Source organism: Lepisosteus oculatus, chromosome 16 (assembly GCF_040954835.1).
Source record: "Lepisosteus oculatus isolate fLepOcu1 chromosome 16, fLepOcu1.hap2, whole genome shotgun sequence".
Taxonomy (NCBI): domain Eukaryota; kingdom Metazoa; phylum Chordata; class Actinopteri; order Semionotiformes; family Lepisosteidae; genus Lepisosteus; species Lepisosteus oculatus.
In genome coordinates this window covers 12394300-12410206 of record NC_090711.1, presented here as the reverse complement: position 1 = coordinate 12410206, position 15907 = coordinate 12394300, and the positions used below count along the sequence as shown (strand labels likewise).

General features: G+C 38.0%; 1 protein-coding gene across 2 annotated transcripts; it reads right to left on the bottom strand.

Moving 5' to 3' along the window:
* Positions 1-276: 276 nt before the first annotated feature.
* Positions 277-15375, bottom strand: LOC107079557 (uncharacterized). 2 transcript variants are annotated; one of them, XM_015364680.2, is made up of 5 exons: positions 14779-15375; positions 7585-7730; positions 3213-3417; positions 2510-2694; positions 277-1070 (listed from the first exon to the last, which is right to left on the bottom strand). In XM_015364680.2, the coding sequence occupies exons 1-5, from the start codon at positions 14792-14794 to the stop codon at positions 1011-1013; spliced, it is 612 nt and encodes a 203-aa protein (XP_015220166.1). In that variant the 5' UTR covers positions 14795-15375; the 3' UTR covers positions 277-1010. The 2 variants fall into 2 exon arrangements, with proteins under 2 accessions (XP_015220166.1, XP_015220161.1); XM_015364675.2 differs by lacking the exon at positions 14779-15375 and adding an exon at positions 13342-13784.
* Positions 15376-15907: the final 532 nt, after the last annotated feature.

The following is a 15907-nucleotide window of genomic DNA, read 5'->3' as shown; positions in this document are numbered from 1 at the left end:
TATCTTTATAATATTAATAGCTATGTGTCGGAATAAATACGGTCTAGATCCTCCTTAATTTCTGCGTAAAAGTGTGGAGAATTGGTGCGTGAAGATATCTTTCCTACAGGGGGATTCGTGTTTCATAAGACTCTCCCATTCATTCGTGTTCTGTAAGAAGATTCTGCAGAAGAAAATAAGTTCCTAACAGTAATCCGAATACGTATCCATATGTGTCGTAAGAGCTTTTTTGAAAACGTCTTTATCTAAAGCGACTTAAACAATTACTGTTTGCACAGTTTAATGAGCAACTACATGTTACACAATACAGTGTACAGTATATACAACATATACAGTTTATTTAGTATACACATTCTGAAAACAGTATTAAAAGTTACAGATGAGATTAAAAGAAACTAATAAATAGAATCCTAAAACAAAGTTAAACCTTAGTAATATTTATTCAGACTGCAATGTAATAATGTTACTGTAATTAGTAATATCGTAATATTTACATTCCCACACAACCTACACAATATAATTTCAGACTACCATGACACTAATATAGCTGCTAAGCACAGACAAAAAGAATGCAAATGTTACACTCATCCTCTGTGAAAAAACAAAAGAACTGTATATCAATGATGTCCTGTCTTTAACTGAGAGTTTTGAGGAGGTTCTGTATTGTTTTGCCACACAGCCTACAATATTTTTAAAGTAACCAGCCTGTGGGAAGTTTTGCATAATATTCATGGAAATGTCTTAAATTTGCCAGGGGGGTCACCTGGATATGACTGTTTTAAGGTATTGAAAAAAAAAGAGGATGAGTTTCATCACTGTGTAGTAGACCACAGTCTCCCCTCTGCCTGTCCTGGCTTTTCATGTGTGTGTCAACTGTTCATCTCCTGTTTCACAGCTCATTGTCTTCCGAGGGCTTGACCATTCTGTTTGCTGTTGACTCCAGTGTCGGTGCTGGCTGTGACTGTGCTAGATGAGACTAGTGTCTACATTGTCCTGAGGCCATGCCCACTCTATCTCCAATATTGTCTTTCCATCCTCTTTTCTCGCTTCTCGCAGATCTTCAGAAATACCTGAGTGCAGCCAAAACAAAATAAAAAATAGAGTCAGAATGTGAAGGGGGGACAAAGAATGCTCAGTGTTTGTCACTGCAAGTAGCCTTTTGAACCTGAATGACATGTCGTGACAACAAGAGCCAGAATTCGAGAACTTGTCCTTCCCATCAGACACCTCTCCAATAGTCACGGCCAATTATCAACATCATGTGAGAGGAAAGTAAAATGTCTTGGGAGCTCACACAGTGCAAATTACAAACCATTTCTGCCTTCCCAAACATCCATGGAACAATTCTGACGTAGAACGTAAAACCTTAAGCTGAAATAAACATGTTTTTAGAAACATCAACATTGCAGACATATGCTTTCTAGTTAAATTTAAGATCCTGCGTTCTTCTGTACATTTAACATTCTGAACTTGGTTTTCACAACATTTATAAATGTAAAAGTGGGTAATAGTATAAGTGAGTAATCTCTACATCTTCTAGGAGCATCACTTTATCAACACCTCCAGAATTTGAGTATTTTTGCTTTGCCCTTTGCTTAAATCCTTTGCCCTGATTTAGACACAGAAGCTTGATTAAGAGTGAAGGAACACCAGACGCCATGAACAGGGTTAAGGAAGGAACAGCACATGTGACAATGGTAGGGTAGCAAAACTAAGAGGGTCATGTGACCCGGAGCATTTGTACCTTGTTTCTTGCACAGTGAATGAGCTCTTGCTTTCTAAACTCCTCTACAGTATTCAATTTTTTTCAGTAAGAAGTGTTCTGATCTAGACGTGTCTTTCAGTATTTCTAAATAGTCCAAAAAAGACAGACCCAGAATGTGAAAAATACAAATATACACACAATTTTAAAATCCCATGAGGCAGCTCTGATCTATGCAATTAATTCTTGGAATAACAAAAGGAGAATATGTGAAAAAGTGATACAGTGCACTAATTCTGTAGTGCCTAATCCTGGTCCTGGAGACCCCCAGAGCTGTTGGCTTTCTTCCCAGCTGAGTTCTCAGTTACATTATTGAACCCATATTTGATCTTAAAAAAGGATTAAGAGATTGAACTCATAAATTGGTTTCAGTTCTTTGGTTTGCCTTGTAGCTATTGCTTTTCGTTAATAACTCATGATGTGTTGCTTGTGAGTAGAGAAAAAAAACTTATGGAAGCTCCGATCTGGTTAAAAGACCTGATGAATGGTTGAAAGATCCCATCAAAGCTTTAAAAAAGAATGTCAAATTGAAGAATTGTGTTGCGACTACTGATCTGTCTGGGGTTAGAAATGCAGATGACTGCTGGCCTTAATATCTGCAATGAAGTTCTAGGGACCCTCATAGTTCTCTGGACCCCTGATTGTAAATCAGCAGCAGCAGACATCTATTTCCTTTAAGACCTGACAAAGGAACTGACAAAGGACATGTCTTAAGTAGAACCTGAGCATCGCCTAGGCTGCACTTACCGCAACACAGGCAAAGGAAAGTGCTGTCTTCAGCAGGCCCACAGCTGTGAAACCAGAGACCACCACAAAGGATGGCAGCAGTATCACCTGGTCACACAGCTCAGTGGAGTTCTCTTCCCCAGTCAAGACAGTTGTGATCCGCTGTTGAACAGGAACAGTGGTGGACATGATGGACGTCACACACTCTGAGGAGACACCCCATCACAAACAGTAATTACTGGCCTGTTACTGTAAATAAATGTTTCTTATGCCAGGAACAGGGCAAATATTTGTACCACCATGTACTGTACAACTGCAACAGCAAGGCAGGTCAGTCTCACACTATACTGTCTTTCCTCCCTGAAAGCTCTGCAATCAGTTCTGATTCATTCCTAGCTCACAGTATGAGGTACAAAGTCATTGCTGTCTGTCTGGGTCTTTCTAAGATTCTGTAACAAAACAGTGGAGTCTTCACATCTTACCTCCCCAATATCTTTCAGACTGATTACAGCCAGCCTTCGGTAGGATTGTCCGTCATTCAAGATTATGAAGCTTGAACTATGAAGTAGTGCCTCTTGTTATATCTGTACGAAAGACCCTCATACTGTTCTCTAATCACCATTGTGTATTTGCAAAGCAGTTCAAATAGATACTCGGTCCAAAGAAGTTTTTTCCCAATATAGGAGCTGCTCTGTGGTCTTATTATATGATATTACTTACAAACCTTCCACTTTCAAAGTGATGAGTGAGTCCTGATTTCGGTGCCCCAGTACTGCGTAGAGGGAACACTGATAGATCCCTGACTCCTCAGGTTTGACACTGGGAAGGACAAGAGCTTCTCCAGGACCAAGTTTGGCCTCCTTTGCCGAGGCGTAGAGACTCACTTTGTTATTCGTCTTCCTGAGAATCCCTGTCCGGTTGCCATCAACCTGCACCAAAGCAAACCATAGCACATATGTGATTCCATTGTCTATGTGTGTGGAGACTCGAGCACCACCTTGTAGAAGCGGGAGAAGACTACCTTCAGATTGGTCGACCCAGCCCTCGCCTGAACTACCAGTGGTCAGCTCATACCATCTTTAACGTGCAAGAGACTATTCCATTTTCTATGCTGCCAAGGGCCATGGTGACACCTAAGGCACGAACAGGAAGTTAGTCTGTACACAGTGAGTGGTGGGTATGTGGAACAAGCTTCCCATCACACCGGTGATGCTGACTTGGCACGATTGTTACTTGATCTGACCCACAGCCAAAAAAATAAGACCAACCTTCCACTTTTTTTAATTCTGTGTTCTGGTCTTCTCAGCAAACTACTTTGAAAGTTTAATCATATAACACAAGTCTGAAGTCTAGGAATGGGTTATTTTGCTTCTGTGGTGGAATTAATTCTATGCTCTGTAAATCCCCTGTTTTTCCATTTCTCTTTAGATTTTGCACACCATCAATTTATTCTGGAGGAGAAAGAACCTCTATACTTGCCTGGGAATAAGGAAAGAGCATTAAACCAATAGGCTTTAATATCAGTGACATTCTTATTAAGCAGATGATCGGCCAGTGTACGGTAAGCTACTATCTCAGACACTATCAAGTGTCCAGATTATACTGCCCAAGAAGTGACAAGCCCACAACAAGAGACTGATCCCTTGATGCAGGGGGTTGGGATGGACTTGATAAATCTATATAGTATTTTAACAATGTAAGTAGGGCACCCCTTTAGTGTGTAGGTTACGCAGAAAGTGAACACTATGAATTCAGACTCTACGGTACTGTATATCAGTATATCCTCCTCCATATTCATTCATGTTCTGCAAGTAACCATTCAAATTCCACATTATAGTCTGAAACATGTGGGGTGATATCCAAACCAAACCGCATAAAACAGAGTTCCTCACCTGACAATACAGTAGGTTTAAAACTGTGCAATATTATCTGTGAATAAGAGCACTGCACTGGGTTGTGGTGTATTAACTTTTGATAATGTCGCCAGCTCTCTTTTTAGCTTTACAAAATAGTCTGTACTTCTCACCTCAAACTCAATTGTCAGATGGTAAAACATTAAGGTCAAGGAGTCTGAAATACCTTTTTGTTTTTTTCTCAATTCACAAAACATCATCTATAACTATTCGGTGTTCTAATCTGATTCACTTCCTGTAAAACCACATTATTAAGAATTAAATTATTTTTGACAAAGGTGTTAACTTCCCATTCTATGAAAATGGCCAGACTGACAAAAGTTAAGCTACACATTGTGCTTATACTCGCTGGTGCAGAAATGTGTTATGTTTTCATCACCAAAAATCCCAGACCTAGAATTTTGAGATGACCAGAAAATACTTTCTGTTATCATTAGAAAGGACAGGAATTTCTGGACTTACAATTTGCATTTTTTTGTATTCAAAATAAAGTACAAAATTAAAATATTCAAAATATACTTAATTTTTCAACCCAGACTTTCTTTCCTGTTTGTCCCTACTTTTAAATGGCAGAAAATCTGCACCCTTTAGCTGGTGAAATGGCTCACTGAAATGAGATGTGATTCACGACACTAGATTGATGATTACTACTAGTAAAGACAGATCCAATTGTCAATTTCTTTAGTATTGTTGTGTCATACAAATGACAAAGTTCAGGTGTCTGTGAAGCAAAAGTCTGTTTATTTCATATGCATATGGAAGTCCGGGTTGCAACCACCAGACTTAAAAAATAAGAAGGTGAAGATGGTCCTTTATACCTTAAAACAAAAAGAGTTACTATGACACATTCTAAACAAATGATAAGACAGCAACACCTGCCAATTAATTATATCTATTGTAAGTTGCAGACTGGACAACAGTTAGTTCTTTTCATGTTCTGGGCGTTCAGCCAGCTTACCAAATACATATCCCTTTATCTTACTGACCAAGGACAAGCAGCATCTTTATATATTTGAGCGCAAAGCCAATTTCAAGACACTGGACTGCATAGTTTGCAAAAATACAAAAACAAGAAATTATATTATTATCTCACTTCCCAAGTGGCTCTCTTATCTCTTCAGTCTATAAGCATTATTTTCTTGATAAGTGTGATAATTTCCTGTTCTATTAAAAAGCACAAACTGACAAAGGAAAAACTCCACTTTTTGTTTTACTCATGCTAAGGGACAGGGATTAAGGGCAGAATTGTAATAGTATGTGTGCTCATTGCTCAGCTTGCTGCCTAGAGATGTAACACAAGTAGTTTTTTTTTATTTTTCTTCAGCTGTTTCTAAACAGTAGATCTGCAGTAGTACTGTGTGATGCAATGAAACTACAATTTGAATTTCATTTCAAAGCCATTTCGTCTTTCGATTTAAGAGAGCTGACTTTTACGTGCCCCCTTTTCAAACAATCCCCTCGAGTAATTAAATGGCTTTTTGAACCTATGACCCTGTGTTTTGCGGTGCTCATTCTGAGACCACAGGAAGCTGCTCCCCTTTAAATCAGGTTGTAGGCAGAAGAGTGACGACAGTCAGCAGAGATACAAACTGAGCTGTAGAAACACTTTTCTTAGAATAACGAGGGAGGGCACTTTGAGACATTTTTGGCATTTTGCATTATCAGAAATCAGAACTGTAATAGTAACTGTAGTGTATCACATACACTGGTATTTCTGAGAAGGTATAATTAATTTTGACTTTGTTATATCGAAGAGCAGATTCTGGGCTGCAGTGTGGCACAGTGGTTAGCATCACTGCCTCATAGCACTCGAGCCCTGGGTTTGATTCCAGACCTGGGGTGCTGTCTGTGTGGAGTTTGCAAATTTTCCCTATGTTTATGTGGGTTTCGTCTAGGTTGTCTGGTTTCCTCTCGCAGTTCTAAAAAACACACTGGGAAGTTATTTGGCTTCTGGAAAAATGAGTCCTACTGTAGGTGTTAGTGTGTGCCTTGAGATGGATGGTGTCCCGTCTAAGTGCACCCTGTCTTGCACCTGTTACTTGTCGGGATAGGCTTTGGTTCCCCAGACCCTCAATCGGAAAAATCAGTTAAAAAATGGATGGATGGGTAAAAGGTGCTTTTAAAACACAGGATGTTTTTACCCTGATCAAATAGCATTGGAACTATGTAGAAATCCAGTGCATAATGGCTGTTCACACCAGGAGGCTCTGCAGTACATTAGGTTAATATTACTAGATAGATAGATAATACTTTATTAATCCCTAGGGAAATGGATGTTTGTTTGTTTTGTTTTTTTAGATAGATAATACTACTAGCTGGTCCATAATGGTTTGCATGTATTAAAAGCCAAGCGCAGTACACAGCTTCATTGAGCTTTTCATTAATAACAATGAATGTTATGTGCTGCTCTTGTTTGTACTAGTTTTCACATTAAGTAAAAGTTGAAGAGGCCCACTAACATTATAAGCACCTGATATACAGTATACCTCTGGTAACATAATTCCATGCTAGACCACACTGAAATGTATTGATATTCTTACATACCATTTTTGGATCTGCATTCATTTTCCATTGGACTTATGATTTTTACATATGCCAGGAAACAAATTAACAAAAATATCTTGAAAAATAACTATAGCTAAGATCAACTGTGCTGTGAAAAGATCTTAGACTTTTAAGACATAGTCAGGAATTATGATAAATGCACATTATGAGCTCCACTGGTACTTTATATTATGACAAGGAGCCAGGCTATTTTCCTAGTAATTATATTCCTATTGATTGGAATCTTCAAAAATACCTTCACATACTATACATGAGCAGTCAATTTGAAATGTTTAAGTACTAATAGGCCACTTACCAATCAAATCTTATTCTCGCATATGCCTCATTAATATCATTTGATCCTTTTTACACATTCATTAAGCTAAAATGCTGCTTTTTATACTGCACTATAAGAAAACTCAATATGGATTAACTGATATATTTAACAAAATGGCTAAAACTTTAATGGAAAATCACTACAAAATCATGGTACTGCATACAAAAACAGTAAAGCCATCTAAAAAGTTATTGCTACTCATATTTGGTTCAACATAAAATGTGTTTACCATTTAGAAACAGATTGTTTTACAACCTGTGAAGCCTCAGGCCCTATCGAATGAAATTTCAAGTTTCAAATACCTTATACCAGTGGACAGATCGGTACTGGGTGGCTCTCTGGACAGCAGTGCAAGGCAGAGTGGCCTCTGTATTGCAATCAGCCACAACCAGATCCTGGGCTTTGCTGAATGGTCTCTGGAGCACCACAGCCACACACAGAATCGCAGCTGAAGGACACAACAGTGGAAAAAGACTTTAGGGTATTGTCATGTTTGTCATCTTGGGAGCAATATAAACACAGTGGACTCTAATCATTGCTTTCAGGCTCAATGCAGAAAATCCAATGTAATAAAATTATCCATCTGATATCAGAAAATTCTCCTCTCATAGGGGTCACGGGGACCTAGAATCTATACCAGAAGCACAGGGTGTAAAGAGGAACTAAGTGATTGCTTAGACACACACAGGCCATACAGACTCATCAAATAACTGATTTATAGGTAACTAAGGGGCACAATTTAGAGATACTGTGACAGCATGTCTTTTGGTGGTGGGAAGAAACAGGAGCACCCAAGGAAAATCCAAAACCTCAACAGACCTCAACAGCTATGAGGCAGAAGCACTCACTCTCAGTCACCACCCTGCACCCGCATCTATAAATCTGCAGGTTTTTCTATAAGAATACTTAGAATGCTTTAAAATGTGATTGCTTTTAATACCAGCTAAAGGTAAAGACTGTATAACAAGAACATTAAACATCTTCTCAATAGATATTGCTACTGTATAGGCAGCAACCATTATACCTGTGCAATTGTTTATTGAATTAAAACACTCAAGCATTGTACTTTAAAATACTGTTACAAATAGGAGATAACAAAAGTAGTTAAATATCAGAAATAGGCTGATTGGATTGATCCGTTAGTAAATTCAATAATCATAACCCTTAAATGGAAAATTATTTAGCAAAGAATATGCTCAAGAGGTTGGTTTAATTAGAGGCACCTGAGTTCTTTGCTCTCTAGCATAAACATAAACATTCAACATACAAGTTCCTCTATTTTCAAACTTACCAACACGGCATCCCAGAGGCCTACCACCCAGGAAAATCCGAGACTACTACGTAACACCTACACAGGCCTACAATCTGCCTTCTAAACTAAACAGCATACAACCTACAGTTAAATCTCTCTCTCTCTGTAAACCTGAACGCCACAAAATAATTGGGAACGTATCTCCCTATTCTAAAATGCATTCACTCACCAGGACAGTCTCGTTTAACTGAGGGATTCGCTATACAGGAAATCAGAGGTTCCTAATAACAACAGAATGTCTCTTAACAACTTGAGTCTGGTCTTTAGAATTTACCTCTTAATAATTCTCTCTTAATAATTTACCAAGAATTTAATTAAGGTAAACCAAGGTAAGCCTTAGGATTGCTTCGATCAGTAATTTCTCAAGACCCCTAAAGTACATCTCAGCAACTTCTTCTTACTTTGGAGCTCCTGTGAACTGGAAATGTTGACAATAGTCAGGTGCCAACCATTGTCCCTTAGATTCTGACACCTCAATAGCCAATTCCCAATCAATGAACATGACAGTATTATAATTCACCCACTTTTCAAATGTGCTACTTATTTTACTCATTTAATTCACCACAATTAGGTTTCTTTCTAATTAGATGTGTGATACAGTACTCCCATTGATTGACAGGTAGCAGGAATGACAAGAACGTCTTTCTGGTTGGGCGCAGTTCTGAAAATCTCTCTTGTTTTGACGATCCAGTGTAGGTGAGGTTAGGCAACTAGATTTCTGCCCTGCTTTTGTAGTTAATCGAAAAGAACGCACTGTGGTTAGGCCTTCTTCAGCCTGCCATTTCCTCTCGTCCCTTTGTGTGTGGCATTCAGGAGGTTGTTTCACTTTGCTTTACAGACGTGTCTAGTAACTGCGCTAACAGTAACCGCAATGGAACGCACTTTCAATACATTGTGTAATAGATTACACAGCTTGTAATGAAGTTAGGACCCAAAACTGTTGTGTTGTGATGTTGTTTTGATGTTTCCTCTAGAAAACAATTTGTCCTGATTTTGAAGGCGCTTACCTAAACAGTGGTATGTCTGTGGAAGAAATGTAAAAGCTAACTCACCTAGGATCTTTGAAGAAATCATATTTGAGTTCTTGATTTTTAAGTCTCTTCCATGTATGTGGTTGTTTGCACCTGTGTGTTTGTGGATTCAACCAAAACTAATTGGCTGCCATAAAATCTACTGCCAAACACAGCCTTGGACACTTCTGGAATGAGATGGGGACTAACTGGTTTCTAAGATTAGTGATCAGTGTCACTTCTAAACTCTGCTTGTCTATGTCAATTGAAAAGCTTTTCTCCTTGCCTTATAATTGTGAGACATTAAGCAATTGTCCAAGGATATGGTAAAAGTGACACTGCACGATTAAAGAGAAGCACTACATGATAAGTCCAAATTATTCACTACACGAACTGGCAGTTCCAGTTCTGCAGGTTTACTTTTTTCATTAAGTAACTGACTTTGCCTTTTGACTTTGTAGCCTAATAATTTGATCAATTAAGTACTTAAAGGGGACAAATCAGTCAACTCCATGTAGGGGATCCTGCTGGCAATAAAATAATGTGCAAAAAAACGGATCATCATGCTTTTGCAGAACTTTTATTGGAACCTTGCATGAATCCAAAACATCTGGATTTGAATTAATACACAAATATTAATGCATGCAGTTCTCAACTCAGAACTCAATAAAATACTGAAATAACCTCCCGTTCCTCCATGCCCCTGGCATAAATGCCATCCTTCTGCACAACAGTCTGTGTCAGACCCTGCAGGTTTGGAAAACTGTAGGCATCTGTCTGTCAAATCACATTTCCTTAGCACAGGTTCTTAATATAATTTTTTGAATCTCTTTATATAGTGAAAGTACTGTATATAATGAAATTATGTAATATATTCTGTATTAAATGAAATAATATAACTGAATATTTCAAATCATAAATAGTTTAGCACGTCAGAAAGAAAAATTAATGAAATAAGCAGAAATTACAGAAAACATGTTCTTAGAAGGCATTAAAATTAAAAATCTCCTTTGAGAATTCAATATAGACTCATGTACTTTTTGGTCCTGAAAAGATTCATTTAGTTCTGTAACCTACCAGAACTCCCAATACAATTTATATGATTTCCTATTTTTGCAGGAGTAAAAGCATTTTAAAGATGTAAAATTATTCCTGCCTTTTTAAATTAAAGAGGAAGCTTCAGACTTTACCTAAACAAAAAAAACACAGAAACTGCTTCAGCAAAATTAAACTGAACAGCTTTTGGGTTTCCCTGTTTTCAATGCCACTTCTACAAACCTCAGCAATGAAATGAAACCCCCTTTTAAAATGGAAACCAGACTTAGAGACACAACTCTTCCAAGAAATAGGTTCAATTCATCATCATTTCTGTCAAGCAGAGTTCCATCAGTGACACGTGTCAGATCTAAGGGCAGTGGTGAGGTACTGAGGTTAGAGTTCTGGATTAGAAGGTTGTAGGTTCACATCCCATGTGAGATACTCTTGTTTATCTCTGAGCAAGGTACAGTACTCCAGCTGAACTTCATCAAGTAAAATATGCAGCTGTAGAACTGGGGAGAAATTAAAGTTGGTGTTTTAACGAATGGCAGGCAAAATAAAAACAAAATTGGTTTTCTTCACTGATCTCATCCAATATAAAAACTTCAAATAAAGGTGATTATCATTCCTGGGGAGTTTTAATATCTTTTCATTTAAATTTGCACTTTTGTTTCTGCAATTGTTGCCTTAATTTGAAAATGTATTTAAGCTTGCCATGAAAATGGTCTGTATGGAATATCGTCATAATCTCAAAGTAATTTGTTTTTGTTTTTTTTTGTAGGCCTTCAGAATTTCTGAAAAATATTATAGTGTCTGTTTAATGTTTTTATAGTATTAAAAATCTCCTGCTAGTGTCTAGTAGAAACTAAATTCAGCCTCCCTGAAGAATAAATGTTCTTTCATTAGTACTCTTTTGGTATTAAGATGCAGTTAGTTTGAGCTTGGCAACAGGCTTTTAGAAGATTGCTTCACATCTGTTAAACCAGCCTGAAAACAGAGACAGTTGAGAAAAGTGAAACCTGGGAAGTTACCTAAAATTCCACTGTTCTCCTTTTGTTTTTTTGTGAGATGATTTTTTTTCTTTAAATAAAAGCAAGTCGTGTTACAAAAAGGGGTTACAAAACTTGAAAATTACCACAAGGAAACCAATCGGGATATTCAATAATAATACTCCCAGAATTGTAAAGATTTTCCCGAATATAACCATGTGGTTGGTATAATTAGAGGCGCCCAAATTTATTGCTCTCCTGCACAGCTTTGGTGAAAAGAGTAACAAATCAGGCATACTGATTAAACATTAATGACACAAACTATACAGCACAGAACCTAAACATACACCATTTGTTACACCATTTGCAAACAATGAATGCCTATGTCCTGACCAACGAGAAAAATTTACTGCTACCCAGACTGCTACCAAGTATTTGAATCCTATATAAGGCTTAACAACCCAAAGAAATAGAGATAAACCTGCCTTCTGTACCAAACAGCATACAACCTAGAGTTAAATCTCTCTCTACATATATTTGGATGCTACAAAGTGATCTCCCTATTCCAAAAAAAATACATCCACTAACCAGGAGAGGACATTTTTAACCTAGGGATTCCCTATGCAGGAAATCAGAATTTCCTAAAAAACAACAGAATGGCTAGCTCTCTTAACATGGTTCAGATATTTCACTTGAATCTGGTCTTAAAGGCCGATCAGAACAAGGAGCCCTGACACTCTTCCCTTGTGTCTTTCTGTCCTTCCTCCTCTCTGTCTACTTACCTGCCTTGTTTTATCCTCTGTTCCTCAGCTGTTGATGACTCTTAATCATTTACCCAGAACTTAATTAACCAAAGTAAACCAGGCAATTCCTTTGATCAATGTGCCAAACACTTCAGTTCCTTTCTTGCTTTGAAGGGTCCAATAACTACAGATGCTGACAACAGCTAGATGTTTGACTAATGTCCCTAGATTCTCAAGACACCTCAAAAGCAACTTCTAATAACTGTAACAGAAGATTTTAGTTTTTAAATATCAGCACTAAAACACAGATCCATCTGAAGCAGACTCTGTGAGGACCTGCTATTGATTACACCGTATATGTCTTCCCATTTTAAAAAACACCAAAAGGAAACTCATACCAGCATTCTCCAAGCATGAACATGATGATCTCTGCCTGGCCTAGGTTTGATATAGGCTGGATGGTAACGAGACCTGTATCTTCAATTGAAGTTACTGATCCTATCTATAGGCACTGTCGGGCACACAGGTTGAAGAAACTGTGGTAGCTTGTGACAGGTTTAGAGGAAAATACATACCACCTGCATGCCTAAAAAGTAAGTGCACTTTAGTGTAGTGGTTTTTCAGCAGTTTTAAAATTGCCAGGTGTTCAGTGTTTGGTATTTGAGTTGAAATTAAAATTGTAATTATTAAGAATCAGTATAAATAGCCATGAAACAGATCTTAATTAACAACAGAACAGCGAAAGAGACAACTACACTCTGCAACTACGAGGGAAGATGCCCAGAGAATGAAGTGTTCTGCTTCAACAACCAGCAGCCCAGTCTAGAGAAACCAGGGGACAGGCCAATTCAGGCTGATAGAGAGTCACCACACCTGTCTCCTATCTCTGACCCATCTGTGTAATTACTTTAATGATAGTAGGAAGCAATCATCTGCACATTTTGGGAAATAATGCAGGCAGGCTTACCATCTGCATGAAAACGCTCTGTATGTCCACTGGCCATTCGGGAAGATGTTGACACTTTGTACGATGATTTTACGGTTTGTGGGCCCAAGAAAATATGAGTGGAAACAGGGGTCCTCTTGGACTTGGACTGAAAATAACTAATGCTTCAGGAATCTGTTCTTCTGTTGGAAATCTTGGAAAGAGCTCAGGGCAAAACAGCCCTGAAAGTGTTGTCAAAGAAATGAGGAGGGCCGAGCCTATTCTAGGGCATTGACTATGAAACTGGTTTTAAAAAACGCGAGTAAGTAAGAATTCTGACACAAGACAGAAATAAAGCCCTACAGACAGAAATAAAACCAACTAACTGAGAAAGAATGACACCTATCACAGCTCACAACTGAAAGGCACGGTTTACACAGCCCATACAGAGATGGGCAGTTCTGAGCTGGAGTATTTGTTTAGTTTTTTAGGCTTTTTAAATACCATTTTATATTTATGATCATCTTTTGCATTCAGGTTGACATCAATGTCTGTCTTTCATGACAATTCCTCTTCCTTTTTCAGAATATGTAATGTATATGTAATTTCTAATGTTTTTGTTCTGTTACTTTGCTCATGTTTTCTATTGTAGCCAATTGGACACGTAGAAATTTCCACTTTCCACTTTCCCCAGGTAGAAAGATTGGGGTAACTAACTGATCTCTAGCAGCCAGGAAAACGTAAAATACAATATATCAAGTACAAACTAAAGGATTCATAATACTGCATTTAAAATTGTTTTTCTTTCTTGACGTGAGAATAATACGTTGCAGGATTACATGGTAAATCGGATACTAGTGAAAACCCTTTAGGCTGTACACTTTGAATCCGTTTTTGTTAGATCGGCTGCCTCTTCACCTTAATCATTACTGTCAGTTAACGATCATTTCAGAAATATAGAATCGGTTACAGTATTATACCAAAAAAGACAGTCAAACCAGTAAAGACACAAAAACACAAACATCCAGAAAAAGAAATGTTAGGGTATGGTATTAAATAAATTGTTTCCCCAGAGTCCCGGCCAAGAATCTGAATACTTTATGACACGACAAGACTTTAAAATTGAAGTTAAACTGAAGGAAACAAATGTGTGACCAACAACACACACAAAAAAAACTTGCCCAGATCTCGTGTGCAGAAAATACAAAAGCCCACAGTACAAAATGTGTGAAACCCGTTTTACATCTGCCCGCAAGTTGTTAACTTTATTATTAACGCTATTACGCAAACTATAACATATAATATTAACAAAGGTATTAAATCGGAATTTTCACATTGATTTTTTAGTACAAGGTATCCTAAATTTCCAATCTTTTCTCAAAGTGCCCAGACATGCAGGTTTTGTAGCCCAGATACCTGGTCAAGGCGCACTTCTTTCCCAGAGACTGCAAAAGGCATCCAAAAGGCGAAAATACTCACCCCAGTAGACAAGCATACCTGCCGAGAACGTTTTCTTTTAAAAAAATACACACTAAGTGTTTGATGTGTTAAAGGGTCCCTTCTGGTTAGGTGCACTGCGATAAGTAAGAGAGCCCATCCTCCTGCTGACCGCAGTTTTCCTGTAAAGTTTTTTGTACCTCCTTTCGAATTTGGTATATATTACGCAACATTGTCATACAGACAAAGAGCAATGCATTACCATTTGTACCGTTAATTCCAGCACAAAATAGTTCAATATAACTCTATCATAATAACGAAGAAACACAGTATTCAAACAGTCATATACTCCAAGTTAGTCCCTTTTATGAGGCGTATTAAATCATAATTAAATACTTGTTTTGAGTGGTCGTGCGGTCACTACCGGCTGCTGCTTAATACACTAGCATTCATAGGTTCAAATCGTACGGAATTGCTGTAGGGGTAGTTTCTAATTGCTCACAGCGCTCATTTCACTCTGAAAAGATGTCACTCCTCAAAAATGATATTTCAATAAGCAAGACTTAATAAACTAAATTACGAAGCAATGATATTTAAATCCAAGGGTAACAGTTGGTCTGACGCTGGTCTAAGAATTCTCTCCTCTCTCACACATGATTTTAGTCTAGGCTTTGTAACTGAATTGTGACCTGACGTCGAAATAGCTAGACTTACCGAATTTAATTTTAAAAAATGCCATAGGAAACGGCCCACACTGGAAGCAGAGCGGGACCTGTGAATGCTATCTTCCGTGCCAAAAACTCGATAACCTCAGCGTAACACGTTTCTTGTCTTTATTACCTGTTTTTTTTAATTATACAAAGTAGGTGGTATAGGGGGATGTGAATTTGTCATCAACCAAAAATAAGTAACGGTGGGCGGAATAAGAAGGGTTTCTGACTTTTCAGATTTGTTCAAACAGCTGCATCTGCAAAAGCTTCGAGAATCCCTCATTCTCCGTGTCGCTCTCACAGAATCTATTTCCTCTCTTCCCCTGTTTTTCTCTGTAGTATAAAGCGCACAGCACTGGGGTTTAAGTGATGCCCATTTCCTCTTGGCGCATTTGTCTTGTCCTGTTATTTGGACTGGAGCGCAGTGGTCGCACCCCGCTGCAAATGAGACTCGCATCATT

Excerpts from the sequence above, each read along its gene's own strand:
- LOC107079557 (XM_015364675.2), bottom strand. The coding sequence starts at position 13,378 with ATGGCCAGTGGACATACAGAGCGTTTTCATGCAGATG. Across the intron at positions 7,731-13,341 it reads AGAGCGTTTTCATGCAGATG|CTGCGATTCTGTGTGTGGCT; the intron begins GTAAGCCTGCCT and ends TGTGTCCTTCAG. Across the intron at positions 3,418-7,584 it reads GATCTGTCCACTGGTATAAG|GTTGATGGCAACCGGACAGG; the intron begins GTATTTGAAACT and ends GCTTTGGTGCAG.